The sequence below is a fragment of the Hesperophylax consimilis genome, unplaced genomic scaffold (assembly GCF_061612785.1).
Source record: "Hesperophylax consimilis isolate HC1 unplaced genomic scaffold, BYU_Hcon_1.0 scaffold_36, whole genome shotgun sequence".
NCBI classification, from domain to species: Eukaryota; Metazoa; Arthropoda; class Insecta; order Trichoptera; family Limnephilidae; genus Hesperophylax; species Hesperophylax consimilis.
This window is the reverse complement of record NW_028301266.1, coordinates 1225575-1242022: the sequence shown is the minus strand read 5'-3', so window position 1 is coordinate 1242022 and position 16448 is coordinate 1225575. Positions and strand designations below refer to the sequence as shown.

The following is a 16448-nucleotide window of genomic DNA, read 5'->3' as shown; positions in this document are numbered from 1 at the left end:
CGAAACAATTTCATCAAAATATCCTGACTCGAAAATTGTTATTCTTGGGGATTATAACTTACCAAACTTAATATGGAAAGCAAATAACTGTGGTCTCATCATAAACGAAAGTGAAAACGATCGTGCACGTGAAATTTTGGACATGGTAAACTTTCTAAACTTTCATCAACATAATTTTATATATAACAGTAACAATCGCTTATTAGACTTAGCTTTATCAAACTATCCTAAAATGTCTGTTGAACTCTCAAATGATCCACTTCTACCTATAGATAATCATCATCCTCCCCTATACATTAAATTAAATATGATATGTGATAATGAAAGGAAACCTTCACAAAGCGTCCTAAACTTTAAACGAGCCGACTTCGACTCAATTAACTCCCATTTCTCAAATACAGACTGGTCTTTTTTATCCGATGAAAGCGTTGATGAATCGTTAGATAAACTTTATTTATATTTTTCTAATACTATTGAATCCTATGTACCTTTTTACACACCAAGAAGCTATACCTACCCGGTTTGGTTTTCATCAGAGCTTACAGCCTCTCTTCAGCAAAAAAAGAGTCAACACAAAAAATTCAAACAAAGTAAATCCATAAATGATTATATAATCTTTAGCGAAACTAGGAAAAAATGTAAAGATCTTTCCAAACAATGTTACAAAATGTACATAACCTCTGTCGAGGACACTGTCTTTAAATCCAAAAACCTTTGGAAATTTCTTAAAAAAATGAACAATGAAAACACAGACTACCCGCCAATAATGCATATGAATGGAATCAGTGCAAACAACACACAGGATATTGTAAACCTTTTTTCGGACTTCTTCAAAAATGTATATGATGAAGACACTCCAGATGATAAAATACCCGAATACAAATTTAATATGACCACAAACTTAACAAACTGCCAAATCAGACAAAAGTGTTGCGAACAAAAATTACTTTCCTTAGACACTGACAAATCCGCTGGCCCAGACAACATTCCACCAATATTCCTCAAAACATGCTCTAATACATTATCTAAACCACTTACATTACTATTTAACCGTCTCTTGTCCCTTGGACATTTTCCAGACCGCTGGAAATCTAGCTTCATTACACCGATCTACAAAAAAGGAGACGATACTGACATAGCTAATTATCGCCCCATTTGTATACAGTCAGTACTGCCAAAGCTTTTTGAATCATTGGTCCTTGATGAAATCTATCCCAAATTAATAAAATTAATTAATCAAAAACAGCACGGTTTTATCAAAGGAAGATCCACCGCAACTAACTTAACGGTATTTCAAAACTTCATTATACAATCATTTGCAGAAAATAAACAAGTCGACTGTATATATACAGACTTTTCGAAGGCATTCGACAAAGTATCCCATAAACTACTAATCCAAAAACTATTTGCTCTAGGAATAAGGGATAACATGCTAAAATGGTTTAGTAGCTATTTGTCAAATCGTAAACTGTTCGTTAAAATAAAATCTTGGATGTCGAAAGCTTTCCGGGCTACCAGTGGCCTACCGCAAGGTAGTCACCTTGGCCCGGTTTTGTTCCTCATTTTCATCAATGATATAACCAATTGCTTCAACGATGTCGAGGTATTGCTCTTTGCAGATGACGTCAAACTATACAAGAAAATAACTGATATAAATCATTGCCATATACTACAGTCAAATATTAGTAAGTTTAGAGATTGGTGCGTTCAAAATAATTTATTTTTAAATGTAGTAAAGTGCAAAACCTTGACTTTCTTCAGAAACAAAAATCCTGTTTTATTCGAATATTCCATCAATAACATAGCTTTAGAAAGAGTCACGGAAATGAGAGATCTTGGAATTATTTTGGATGAAAAACTAAGTTTCACCAATCATATCCATCAAATTGTGAACAAAGGTATGAAAACACTAGGCTTCGTATTAAGAACAACTAAAAACTTTAATTCTTTGCAAGCCATTAAACTATTATACGTATCTCTAGTAAGAAGTCTAATTGAATATAACTCAGTAGTTTGGTCTCCATCTTATAAAATTCACATTAACAACATTGAGCGAATACAAAAAAAATTTCTACGTTTTATAAATTTTAAATTAAATATCCCTGTCGAAGACTTAAAATACAATTTCTTACTAAATACTCTAAAAATACATACATTAGAAGATAGACGTAAAATAAACGATTTAACGTTCTTATTCAAAATACTTAACTCAAAATTCGACTGCTGTGAACTCCTGCAACTTATAAACATACATACACCCACAGTAACAACACGACAAAATACAATATTCTACAGCAGCACACATAAGCGTAACTACATTGCCCACTCTCCGATACAACGACTTCACACCATGGGAAATCATTACTTGGGTGATGTTGACATATTCAATACCAACTTGGCAAGTTTTGTGGATCATTTAAAACATTTATTTCAACAATACTCCTAAACACATCATGTAAACCAACAAATAGCTGTAATTTTCTGTTTTTGTTTCTTGTGTTTGTATGACTTGTTGCATAGCTTTTATCAAATGTAATTTTATTCTTATTTTTTATGTTTGAAAGTATTTGTCAAATTAAAATTATACTACCAACAATGTAAAAGCCCTCTGGGCGTTAAATAAAAAAAAAAAAAAAAAAAAAAAAATAAAATAAATACGGAAAACGTGTTGAATCGTCCACCTAATACTGAGAACTTTCGATTCGGTTTGTCCACCCTACACTGTTGGATTCGATTTTTTGAGTATATTTTGCACATAGCCTACCGACTACCTGTCAAATTTTGGCAAGTTAGGGGGGAGGAGCAAAAGAAAATTTTCGATAACAATAAACAAAAAATTCAAGCCGACTTCAAATCAAAAATGGGTTTGTTAGTAGACAAACCGAAGCCAGGATATGGCTCTACAAACGATGGCAACACAACAAGGCGTTTCTTCTTGAACCCCGACCTCAGCGCAGAAATTACGGGTATTGAAAAGGAGCTAATTGTGAAATTTTCTTCAATTCTCAGAGTGCTAGCAAGCGGCTACCACATCAATCTCGATAGATTTAAATTATTGTTAAACGAGACGCAACAAATGTACATCAGTCTTTATGGCTGGTATTATATGCCTAGCAGTGTTCACAAGGTACTACTTCACGGGTGTGAAATAATCGACGCATTTCCCTTGCCAATAGAACATTTATCCGAAGATGCGCTAGAGGCGAGACACAAGGAGGTTAGAAAAAATCGACTATCTCATACCCCTAAATGCTCGATAGAGAGCTCCAACACAGACCTGATCAGAATATTTCTGTTGACTTCTGAACCTCTCTTATCATCCAAAAAGAATATAACTACAAATAAAGGCGTGAAAATGGATGGAGAGGTTCAGAAGTATATTAAATAAGTAGACAAACCTTCCGCCACATCCAGCCTAAACCTACATCTAGATTTAGAATTTAGTAGCGACCAAGAATCTTCGGATTCAGATTAGTTTAAGATCCCATACATAAACTTATATCACACTTACCAATTATGTAATTTTTTTTCTACTTTCTCTCTGCAATGTACTTACTACAACCTAATACATTTAACTATCGTATTATTAATTGCTCAATAACTACAATAATGTACTGTTCACTCCTCTGATAACCACAAGCTAATGCTTCCTTGGAAGAGTAGTATAAAAATATTTTAACATAGAAAACCAATGTAAATCGTAAACTAATGACTTATGACACAGATTTAGAAAACGGCATTTTTTTTTATTTATTTTACGCGTAACCGGTTTTATGATTTTTGTCCTCTCCCCCATACACTTCAATGCACTGTGCGCTGGTTCCGTCTTTAATATGGGAATTGTATCAAGATTAAGCAGGTCCATGGCACTGCTGTAGTGGGATTTGATCCTAATTGGTACAAGCCCAAACAAAAACGCCTGAAAAAGAACATAGTTGTAACGGAACCCTTATTTGAATGTGCTCGGAATATTCTGTCAAAACAATGATATCGTATGAATAACGCATATTTGGAATAAGGATAAAATAATCGTGACTATTTTGACCTTGAAGACGACATTTGCAATCGGTCTAGAGAATTGTCGTCAGACGTCGTATAACTCAATATATACTTTATTCATATTTAAAGTTAAACCAGTAAACCGCTCGTTGTGTTTGCCATTATACAATTAACATAATATTGGTTACCGATATTTGATATTCTTCCAAAACACTTAAAAATGGTAGACGTCCAATTGACATTTTAAAGTTCTTAGAACAAAACACCAATGGATTTCCTAACTAAGGTACCGATTGGTGTAAGTTAAGATAAGTTGCTTTAGACGCGCCGTTGTGCATTTGAGTATTATATAACACAAATTAAAGGAAATTGGTCACTCGTCACTCAGTTTGATTCAGAATAACGGTAGCTACCAAAATTAGTAGCGATGAATATAAGCATTAGTACTTACCCATAACAATCACAAGTCTGGGAATATAAATTAAGCTGCGTAGACTTAACAGTTGAAGGACTATAACGTAGAATTAGAGATTGAAAATATAATGAAATCACTAGCAGTAAAGAAGGCGTGTGTCAAATAAAATTGCTGAGCATAGAAATTAAACAATTATGAGTCATAGACAATTATTCTCCTTTTTATTTATTATTGTTATTATTATTTATTATATTATTATATTTCTCAATTTAGTGTCATATATATATATGACACTAAATTGCGTTGACTAGAAATATATTATAACTTAAACAATAAACCTTTATAATCTGTTGCATCCGACTCTCAGTAATGGACTATAATTTTTTCAAATAAATAAATAGAAGAAACGAAATAAACAGGCGTTTGCTAGAATTGGATGATACTATTTATAAGAATGAAAAAGATTATTTTATTTGAGTTTATTTAGGAAACATACATACAGTACCTACATGACGTGAATTAATTCAAATTTAAGTTGAATGAAAAATAAATTATTTGAGTTCCATAAACAACGAGAAGGGAAGGAAAATGGGATGACTAATCATTTACCAATGTATCTCAGCAAAAGAGCACACAAAAAAATCACAATATAGTGAGTTCGACCGCGATACCTCCTGGTAATTATCGCAACAACAAAAACAATGAGCACTTAAAGCGATATTATGCATTTCCTAGAGGGTCAACTTTTGTATTTTTATATTTCAACGATATTATTGTGATGTATGGTAATAAGTTGGGTATTTAAGCGATAGATGGCGCTAGTCACAAAGCTTACTTCAGAGTCCGTCAGATGTTGCTAGAGTGTAACAGATGCTTGTGAGGTTATAGTGACAGGGAACAAGATTCTCGAACCAGAGAATTTCCAACCCTCGGGTAATGAACAGTGTAGCTAAATCCAAACCTATTTATTGTAACGTAATAAAAACAATTATAAGTAGAACCTTTTACTTTTTAACAAAGAGTTCCCAATCCTTAAATCTGCTAAGTAAGACAGATATAACAATTATGTACACGAAAAACACCAAAATTTTGCTTTTGAGGTGGTACTAACCCTTCTCTTGTTTTCAAAAATTATACTTACTCAAATTTAAACTATTATTTTTCAATTGTCATGTTCCATAATTCCAATAGTTTTCCAGTAATGTAATGTGAACGTAGAGGTAGGCACTATATAAATGACATTGCGGTGGGAACGAAGAAAATTCTCATGTAAAGACTAAACACAATCTAGGCTGAAAATTAGTTTTTGCTAAGCACATCAAGCAAATTATTTCAAAATCCTACAAGAAGCTAGGTTTCTTGTTAAGAATAAGTGAGAATTCAAAAAGTGCCAGGACTACAGAAATGTTATCTATATTCAGTGGCATAGCTAGGCGTGGGCGAAGCGGCCCCTCGCCCACGGCCTCGCACATAAAGGGGCCTCGCGTGAGCGAGGCCCCTTTATGATCTCATCATCGATTTATGTGCAAAATTTTATTATCAATATCGATCATCGGAAATTTTCGGTATCGATCTTTGCGTTCCCATCCCTAGACTCAGATTTTGACAGATCCTCTACTTTCGTTCGATACGTCCCGACCCGGCAGGCGTCATAGTAGTGTGCATTGCTTCGACTGATTACATTGATCGTGGGCACTGTACAGTTTTAATTAAACAAAACATTAAAGTTATCACTTATCACTAAGTGTTTAATTTAACTTAACAATTAAATAGTGAGTGACAGGTGACAGTGAATTGTGGCTGAATCATACGAGTAATTAAAATAGTAGGTAAGTATATACATAATAAAATTCACATAACCTTAGTCTACTCGATGTTATTTCTCATCAATTTCATCATGGAACCAACTGGGTAGTAATTTTATAGTACCTAGTGTCTACTTTTACTTTTGAATTGGGCTAATTTTGAACACTTTTATTTTACGTTCCTTGAAAGATAAAATAAATTAACATCACGGATGCGAATGCGGAATCTAAAAAATGTGACGTCATCATTCTTGTGGGGACCATCGTCGAGCTTTCATCGGTACATTTTACGAAATAACTCTGCAAAAATGGTGACTTGTGCTATGAAAACGTGTAAAAATAGAAGTGAAAAAGATAATAAACCTAATTGTCGTATTACATTCCACATATAAGCATAATTTTACTCTATTTTAAATTTATTCAGATAAAAGGAACATAATTTGACAAGACACGGCGGGCGGTGGCGGGCGGCGGGCGCACTACTGTCGCATCGCGGCGACGCGAAACATAAAGCCGCTGTTTACTGGGCTAGGTAAATTATGAAACATTTGTAAAAGTGTCTTAGCTAAATACGGAAACAAAATATTGAACTAATGAAAAAAATGCGCTCTTACTTTGCCGTGTTTGCAGTTCGCAAATTTGTTTATTACGCGGTGAGCAATTCGCGCTCCCATGTAAAAAGGTATATTCATTCAAAAGCAGAGTCTGCTTTTAAGAACTAAATCGTGATATTATAATGCGAGATGCCTATATACTGTCAGATAGAGTTATTGACGAATCACATATCACCAAAGTTGTATTCCCGCTCTGCGTCCCGCTGCAGTTGGATTCTACCCCTCACCTTTCTGTTCTGGTCTAGTAAATATTCATATGTCTATGATTAACATATTTTTTTTAAATTAATTTTGGGTAATCACTTTTTTTTGTTATTCACTGCATTGTTAAGAATTTTAAAACTCCTATAACATTAATTTTTTTCGCGGATTATTAAAATTTCACGCTTATAAGTTTATAACTTTATTACATATCTAATGATCTTATTTAATCAGATTTTTTGTTTTTATATGCCCAATTATTTAATCTTACCCACATATTTAGGTATTCCACCATCGTACAGTTTACGATAGTTTATTTACAGTAGACAACTCCATTATGGGAGAAGTATGTGCCTGCGCAATATCTACGAAGCATAAATTTTCTATCGTTACAAAAGATTGACATTCTCATCTCAACTCACAATTATACTGCCATGTTATTCTTATATTTAGGTACGTAAATTACAAAACGATTTACAGATATCATGTCCGGCCCGAGCAGAGATAGAGATGCACATCGGAAATGGGAATCTAGAACATCGAAGCGAAAAAGAAAAGCTGAGATGGCAGTAACTAATGCAGCTCTTAGTGCTAGCATGCAGAAATTTTTGAATCAAAAGAAAATTCTTTCGACCTCTAAACTGGAGTATCGGGAATAATAACTGATTGTCAACAGAATGAAGAGAAGTCTTCGCCAGAAGAAGTTCTACAAAGTGAATCCAACGATACTACAAATGACACTGAGCCCTGAGCCCTTATTTTATGAATGTCACAAACCATTGTCAATGAGATTATAGGGAAAATTAAAGAAAGTAAGTACTATGCTATAATGCTGGACTGTACAAGGGACATCAGTCATCAGTAGAGTCGAACAAATGTCCGTTATAATAAGATTCATCAATACCTGCACCGGTACAATTGAAGAACATTTTCTTGGCTTTTTGGCAGTTTCGGAATCAACAGGAGAATTTTTAACAGAAACAATTCTCAAAGAGCTAGAAAAATATGAATTAAATATTCAAAACTGTAGAGGCCAAGGCTACGATAATGGCGCAAATATGGTTGGAATCAACAAGGGAACGAAATCCAGAATACTGAGACCATTAATCCAAGAGCATTCTTTACGCCTTTTGGCTGCCATAGTTGGAATCTTATATTAGTAGACGCAGCCAACACATCATCTATGGCAAAGGTGTTTTTTGGGTTTATCCAAAAATTATATGTCTTATTTTCAAAATCCAGCAAGAGATGGGAATTACTGAAGGATACATTGAAGATATCATTGAAATCATTGTCTGATACAAGGTGTGAAAGTAGAATCGTTTCCGTTAAAGCTATTTTATTTCAATTTGATGAAGTAATAGATGGCGTAAATAATCTGAAAACTCAATCTGGAGACGCAGATACTCTCTGCGATTGCGAAGCAATTATTACTGAAATGCTTACTCTAGAATTTATTATTTCGATACACGTGTGGTATGAAATATTAATACGTGTGAATAATATAAGTAAAATCTGGCAAAAAGTCAATATAAATTTAAAGATCGCTATTGATAATTTATGCAATTTTCGTGACTGGATCCAAGAATTTCGGGAAACAGGCTTTAATGAATGTATTACAAAAGCTTACGAGTTCATAGAAAAGAGCAGTTATGAGATTCCAACCACTTTTAAGTAGAAAAGGGCTCGCAGAAAAAAGAGAATGTTCAGTTATGAAGCTGCAGATGAGCCTATTGATTCTGCTGAAAGTAGATTTAGAATAGATTTTTTTACTACAATGGTTAATTCCATCATACAAGATACCGATACGAGATTTACAGCACTCTCTCAATACTACAATTATTTTGAATTCTTGTATGAAATAAATAATTTAAAATCCTTGACAAATAGCGAACTTTTGAAACACTGCAATGACCTAGGTATATTACTACAACATGGAGAAAGCAAAGATATAGAATCCTATGAACTATACGAAGAACTGCAACTCTTAGTTCCTAACATACTATTCCTAATAACTATTAAAGATACCAAAAATCTGATTGAATATATAATTAAAAATGAATTGCAAGACATTTACCCTAATGTTTATGTTGCGATTAGAATTATGCTGACTATGCCAGTAAGTACATCATCCGCAGAAAGAAGTTTTTCGAAATTAAAAATAATAAAAAATTATTTGAGAAATAGCATGAAACAGGAACGGTTATCTGCTTTAGGAATACTATCAATCGAAGCAGAGTTAGCTTCAAAAATCGACTACAAATCCTTACTTACAGACTTTAGCAAAGCAAAGAGTCGAAAGGAATTATTTTTGTAAAAGATTAGACTATATAAATTTAAAAAAAAAAAGCAATATACGTATGTTTATGTCTGTATAGATATGTGCACCTACGTATATATTGTGTGCTTGCATGCACCCATATCGAAAAAAAATTATGTTCATTCTTTTAACCTAATGCTTAATTACTTGTTTTACCCTTTCTATTTTCTACTTTTTATTTTTATTTTATTATAATGTTTTCAATTTTTAGCATCACTTATCTAGATCCGTTTATTATGTTCACACTAGACTACATATATAATACAAAGTAACAATACTCCATTGGTCACCATGAAACAGGCAGCCGCCTAGTATGGTGTTCGAATATATCTACTTTATGTAAATTGTTGGTTATGTATCATGTGTTTTATAAATAAATAAAATAAACTCTTTTTAAATATTTTCTGCAAAATTATATTTTATTTTTGTATTCATAAAAAATGGTAGGACCACTGTGTTGATGTATAAAACAGGTACTGAAAGAAAAGGGCCTCGCGGATGCGCCTCTGCCCACGCTCTGATTAGTCCACCACATATAGACTATATTGGTCAGAAGTCCACTGGAGAATGCTTTCACAATAAAATATATACGTAGATTTAGAATATAAGATATACGTAGATTTAATCTCAAATGACCTACCAGGTAGGGATTGTTCTGTTTATTATCTCCATATATAGTTCGTAATAACATAGATTATTGAAGAAATGTTTTATATATTTGTAAAGCGCCCTTCAGGTGATTTTGCACAAAAACGGCGTTAAACAAAAAAACGGAGGTAAAGTTGTATTATTATCTAATAAAATTATAAAATTGAAAATTTTACGTAAGAAATACAACAAAACTAAAAATAACATAATAACTTTACACAAAAAGGAACAAAGTAGACATTGTTTCTACACTGCTAAATAATAAAATGGATGGTTCAAAATTGCTACCAGTCATTGGTTTAAATGTTCCAACGTGTTGGACTAGGCGCACGACGCTTCTTTATATAGAAGCCAACAACACTAATTCAGCAAATAACTTTCAAATCACTCGCGTATATCTAATACGAAAAATTACTACTCATATTTTATTAGCATGATTTTATTATTTTATAAGCACTTAAACTTAATTTTTCAAAAAAAAATTATAAGCAGTCAATTATGATTCGTGCACACATAAACCCAGAATCACAAAATTCTGCTCCTCTCTCCACAAACTTTCCTCTTTTTAAATACTTTTACTCATATAGTTATCCAGGTGAAATTACTAAGACATTGAATATAGATACATAATAGGTTCTCTTATCAAGTATAATTTAATACACCTTACCAATTGTATCATCACTGAGCATTTCTAAAAATAAAAATAAAAAACATATTATTAAATGTATAAGAATAATATGGCGATTTCCACAATCATCCTCCCTATGGTTTACTGTTCTGAGGCGGCATTTTGTAGTTTTTGAAATGATTATCTTAATGTCTTTACATTGTATTCATCATGTTTGCAAGTAATTATAGCAAGTTACTGTTTGCAAGTTATTATTGATTATCACTTAGTTTTCTCAGACATGTTTCATTTTAGTTAGTATACTAGATAGTTGATTTGTTAGGGAATTATATATTTTTTCACCATGAAATTTAATATTTCTCTGTCCAAAAGATGTATTGAAATAAGTTATTACTCGAAATTTTCGATTTTTTCTCTGGTTAAGTATTTATGTTGAGCAGCGGGATATTCAGAAATTTGAAATTAAAGCTTTCGTGGATTGAAAATTAAAGATATTTCATGTGTAGGAGTTCTAACCAGAACGTTTAGAATTTTCTTAAGCGTAAACCTCTTTTTGGGCTATGTTGAGCAGCTCTAAGTGAGTGATCAAGGCTGGTCTCTATTCATTGGTCCGTAGACTTTCATTGGTTCCAATTCCAAGATATTCCATGTTTTTAAAGTGTGTTATAGTAGGACAGAGGCATGATAAAACTTGATAACGTTCCTCGTACGATTGATTCATTAGAATTCAAGTAATACGGGAGTTTAGTCATCCGACCAATCTCCTATGGATGTTTGGAAAAGTTATGTTTCATATGAGTCTTCAGATGGTTCGTCAGCTGGCTTTTTTGAACAGTTGCACTCGGAATATGAAAAAGGGTTTTCTCCACTGTACATCAGCGTGTATTTCTTCAAACTTCCTTTTGGAGAACATGGATAGATGCACTAGGAACATCTGAACGGTTACTCTCCAGAGTGAATCAGAATGTGTCTCGTCAGATAGAATTTTCGAATGCATGAATAGTTGCACTTGGAACATGAAAAAGGTTTTTCTCCAGTGTGAGTGAGCATGTGTTTCGTCAGGTTGTTCTTTTGAGAAAATGAATTGTTGCACATAGAACATGAAAAAGGTTTTTCTCCAGTATGATTCAGAATGTGGATCGTCAGACTGCTCTTATGAGAAAATAATTTGTTGCACAGAGAACATGAAAAAGGTTTTTCTCCAGTGTGAGTGAGCATGTGTTTCGTCAGGTTGCTCTTATGAGAAAATGAATTGTTGCACATAGAACATGAAAAAGGTTTTTCTCCAGTGTGAGTGACCATGTGTTTCGTCAGGTAGCCCTTTTGAGAAAATAATTTGTTGCACAAAGAACATGAAAAAGGTTTTTCTCCAGTGTGAGTGAGCATGTGTTTCGTCAGACTGCTTTTATGAGAAAATAATTTGTTGCACAAAGAACATGAAAAAGGTTTTTCTCCAGTGTGAGTGAGCATGTGTTTCGTCAGGTAGCCCTTTTGAGAAAATGAGTTGTTGCACATATAACATGAAAAAGGTTTTTCTCCAGTGTGAGTCAGCATGTGGCACGTCAGACTGATCTTGTGAAAAAATGAATTGGCGCACAAAGAACATGAAAAAGGTTTTTCTCCATTGTGGGTTCGCATATGTACCGTCAAATTTCCCTTTCGAGTACACGAATAGTTGCACTCAGAGCATTTAAAGGGTTTTTCTCCAGTGTGATTCAGAATGTGGATCGTCAGACTGCTCTTATGAGAAAATAAATTGTTGCACAAAGAACATGAAAAAGGTTTTTCTCCAGTGTGAGTCAGCATGTGGCGCGTCAGATTGCTCTTTCGAGAAAATGAATTGTTGCACGAAGAACATGAAAAAGGTTTTTTTCCAGTGTGAGTCAGCATGTGACACGTCAGACTGCTCTTTTGAGAAAATGAATTGTTGCACATAGAACATGAAAAAGGTTTTTCTCCGGTGTGAGTGAGCACGTGTTTCGTCAGGTAGCCCTTTTGAGAAAATGAGTTGTTGCACATAGAACATGAAAAAGGTTTTTCTCCAGTGTGAGTTCGCATGTGTGGCGTCAAACGTTCCTTTACAGTAGACGGATAGTTGCACTCTGAGCATTTAAAAGGTTTTTCTCCATTGTGGGATCGTATGTGTACTGTCAAATTTCCCTTTTGAGTACACGAATAGTCGCACTCAGAGCATTAAAAAGGTTTTTCTCTCGTGTGAGTCAGCATGTGGCTATTCAGATGGCTCTTTTGATTAAATGAAGCGTTGCACAAGGAACATGAAAAAGGTTTTTCTCCACTGTGAATCAGCATGTGGCTCGTCAAATATTTTTTATGGAAGGATGAATAGTTGCACTCGGAACATTTGAAAGACTTTTCTCCACTGTGAGTTAGCATGTGGCTGATCAAATAATTCTTTTGAGAGCACGAATAGTGGCACAAAGAACATAAAAAAGGTTTTTCACCGATGTGGGTCAACATGTGCATCTTCAGTAGGCCCTTAAGAGAAGCCGTAAAATTGCACTCAGAACATGAAAAAGGTTTTTCGCCACTGTGAGTCAGCATGTTGCTCGTCAAATTTCCCTTTTGAGAATATGAACAGTAGCACTCCGTGGTTTCCACTTGTTGTATCTTCAGATCTGACGATAATTTAAAAATAAAGGATTAATAGTTGGCTTCATGTGACTTATTACTTTCGTGTGTTACTAAGTGCAGAAAAGCATTCCAAATTCACATAAAAGTAAAAAATAGGTTCCCACAGGAACAGGTGACTAATTTGTGCTTTGCACTTATTTATACTTTTGAATTGAAACGCCGAGATGTACATAGATAAACTTTATAAAAACAATTTTTTAAGAAATAGTGTTTTCAATGTAATGTAAAGAAATAAAAATTATAATTCTAACAAAAACTATTCATAGATTATAGTTTTTAGCTATAGAAAATATTCATTCAAATTCATCTTTAAATATCTCATCAGTATTTTCAGACGTGTTGCAGCAGAATATACCATTTCAGAGGCCGCATGTAATAGAACACTCCAATACTGCACGGTTGATTTTTTTAGGAATTTATGTAAATACGGAAAATCATTGCGACAAGTGTTTATTATTATTTCCCTTTATTTCTGTATTGTAAGCTGTCAGAATTTACTACGAAATTACAGGTTTTAAACAAAATAATAGGTAGCTGAATCGTCATCTTGCTCCCAACATGCTGAGTTGGTTTTCTTTTTACAGAACTAGCGAGCTTCTGCAGCAACCAATTCAAAACACTTGACCATTTAGATTTTCTTACTGCCTTAGAAATGTAATAAAAATAACGGCATATATTATTTTTGAAGTATTTTTTCATTGACCTTAAAATAATCAGCATTCTGGTTTTTTGTTTTGATTAACTGGACTACTAAGAAGGAAAAAACATTTTACCTGCTGTCTTGGCAGTTCTTTCAACGCGTTCCAAGCACTCCTTTTTAACATCCGGCAGGTCTAAGTCAATTTTCGTGTATTTAAATCCCCCTTCATCTTCTTCTCGGGGTCCAAGCTCCGCCTTGATGGTAACAGACTCTATATTAAAGCAACCTGAAAAACAATACAACAAAGTATATTAACCGTAAATCTACAAAAAAACTGGTTTTTAATTAAAATTAAAATAAAATATCTTCGACAAAAGATAACATTGATTGACCACACAGGAGCAAGAAAAACATGAACAGACTTTAAGCTTAATTTAAGATTTAAAGATGTCAGATGTCACTTCAAGGACCGATCTTTCAAGAAGGAAAGCCATTTACTCTTGACTAGCTTCAGAACACGGTTTTGTTGTTAAAAGTCAATGGAATGATATTTTCTTTTAAAAATATTTATGTATATTTAGTTAATGGACACGAATATATGTCGAAAACAGATGAGGTGAAAATTCAAAGAAACGGGAATTTATTGTGAGCAATACGTGAGTTAAAATGTGCTTTAGTTTAGCAAAGATATATTTTAAAGTAAATTCGTCCTGTCCTGCACGACATTTCGAAACGGACATGGATTCCGAACATCTGAATTTAACATTCTACATTTATACGTATGCAATGCAACTAACTGTCTGTCTGAGTACTCTCCGCATATTCCAAACATTCCTTCTTTATATCGGGAAGATCGAAATCTATATCCGTATGCGGTATTTCATCTCCGCCTTCTTCCTGGGGCCCTGGTTCCGTCTTGCGGGAAACAGTCTCTTGAATTGGTAGATCCATGGCACTGCTGTGGTTGCGTTTGGCAATTGGTTCCGGCCCAAACAAAATTGTTTGTGCTTTAAATATTTGGTTTCGCTTGTAATATTCTGTAAAAACAGTGAAATAGTATACATAACTCATTATTGGAAATAACGATATAATTACATTTGTACCTTAACCTTGAAGTTAAAACATTTCAAAAAGTCGACGTCAATAGTCAGATAACTCTACATTTATAAATAAATCGGTATTAGCGTTCTGCTTTTGGTACCGATTGGCATTAGTTAAACTAGGAAGTTTTAGACATTTGAGCATGACATTAGAACAGTGGTCGCTTCCAAAGTGAATAGCAATAAAAATAAGAATTATGACTAACTAATTAATATAAACTAGCGTAACTATACTTAATAACTTAATAATAGCGTAACTATATCACAAGTATGGAATTATACATTTAACTGCGCGGGTGACTGATTAAACAACGGACGGTAAAGAAAACATGTGTCAACAAAATATATGAGTTATACATAGACAAAGCACTCTTTTGAGGGTGAATTACCTAATACAAAAAAAAAAGTTATACATAGACAATAGAGTCGTAGACAATTTTTTAAAATTATTAAATTAAAATAAATTTGGTTTATAGATTTTCACGGCCAAAAGCATTTTTGTTGTGTGTTTTTGGGGTGTTATGCCGTGTTGCGCTAACTCCTTCTTTAGCCGACACATCTTCGGATCTTCCGGGTCTGCCCTGATGATGGACACTGCAACGCTGTCCTAAACGTCGGCTAAAGAAAGAGTTAGCGCAACACGGCATAAAACCCCAAAAACACACAACAAAAATAATATAATTTTATTTATGTCATATAAAAAAATTACAGAGTATATCATTAGTAAGTAAAATATCTATATGTAAGTTATAAACAATGAAATTGTTGAGTAACTTATGTTACAATAATAGTTTCTGTTCTAAGAACGAACAGGGGTTGGAATAGCCGCACTTTAAAGGGCTATTCCACACAGATAAAGTATAAATGAATTATATGGCTTGTGACAGGCGATGCAAAAACACAATACATAACGTTAATTCACAATCAACTTACCGGTGAAATGATGGTGAAATCTGCATAAGCCTCATCTGTCAACACTGGAACGGGATTGTCGTTCGTTATCACTCGTTATTTTAGATTAAATTGCGATAAAAAATACGTATTACGATTATTCCGATAACACAACCGGGGATCGATATTGACAGGACGAACCGTTTTTGTGCAACTGGCTCGGCTCACGGCTTTCCGTCGTTTTAGCTGACTTGTGCGAACTTAAACTACACAGTTCAAATTCTGACGATACGATTGGTTAGTACACGGCCTGTCAAAAGCAATTGGCGTTACGGAACATTCCGCCCACCAAAATACAACAACGTGTATTTTAAAGAAAATTTAGAAACAAAACGGGCAATGCTGTGGAACGTTGCGTGAACGAAGAAACAGTGAAAAGAGAGAAGAAAAAGAAAAAATATATATATTAATAATAATAATGAAAATGATAAGAAAGAATGCGCCGCGGAAGCGAAGATGATTAGTCACATTGACT

The 16448-nt window shown here is 33.8% G+C and overlaps 2 protein-coding genes across 2 annotated transcripts in view; both read right to left on the bottom strand.

Moving 5' to 3' along the window:
• Nucleotides 1–6997: 6997 nt before the first annotated feature.
• Nucleotides 6998–12649, bottom strand: LOC149409109 (uncharacterized). Its single transcript, XM_089650132.1, has 4 exons — nucleotides 12394–12649; nucleotides 12228–12286; nucleotides 11930–12067; nucleotides 6998–7093 (listed from the first exon to the last, which is right to left on the bottom strand). The coding sequence occupies exons 1-4, from the start codon at nucleotides 12647–12649 to the stop codon at nucleotides 6998–7000; spliced, it is 549 nt and encodes a 182-aa protein (XP_089506258.1).
• A 1544-nt stretch (nucleotides 12650–14193) lies between these two features.
• LOC149409108 (uncharacterized) overlaps nucleotides 14194–16448 on the bottom strand; it is a 47146-nt gene continuing 44891 nt past the window's right edge. Inside the window, exon 4 of the mRNA XM_089650131.1 lies at nucleotides 14194–14208. Within this exon, the coding sequence (XP_089506257.1) occupies nucleotides 14194–14208 (15 nt within the window). The remainder of the gene's footprint in view (nucleotides 14209–16448) is intronic.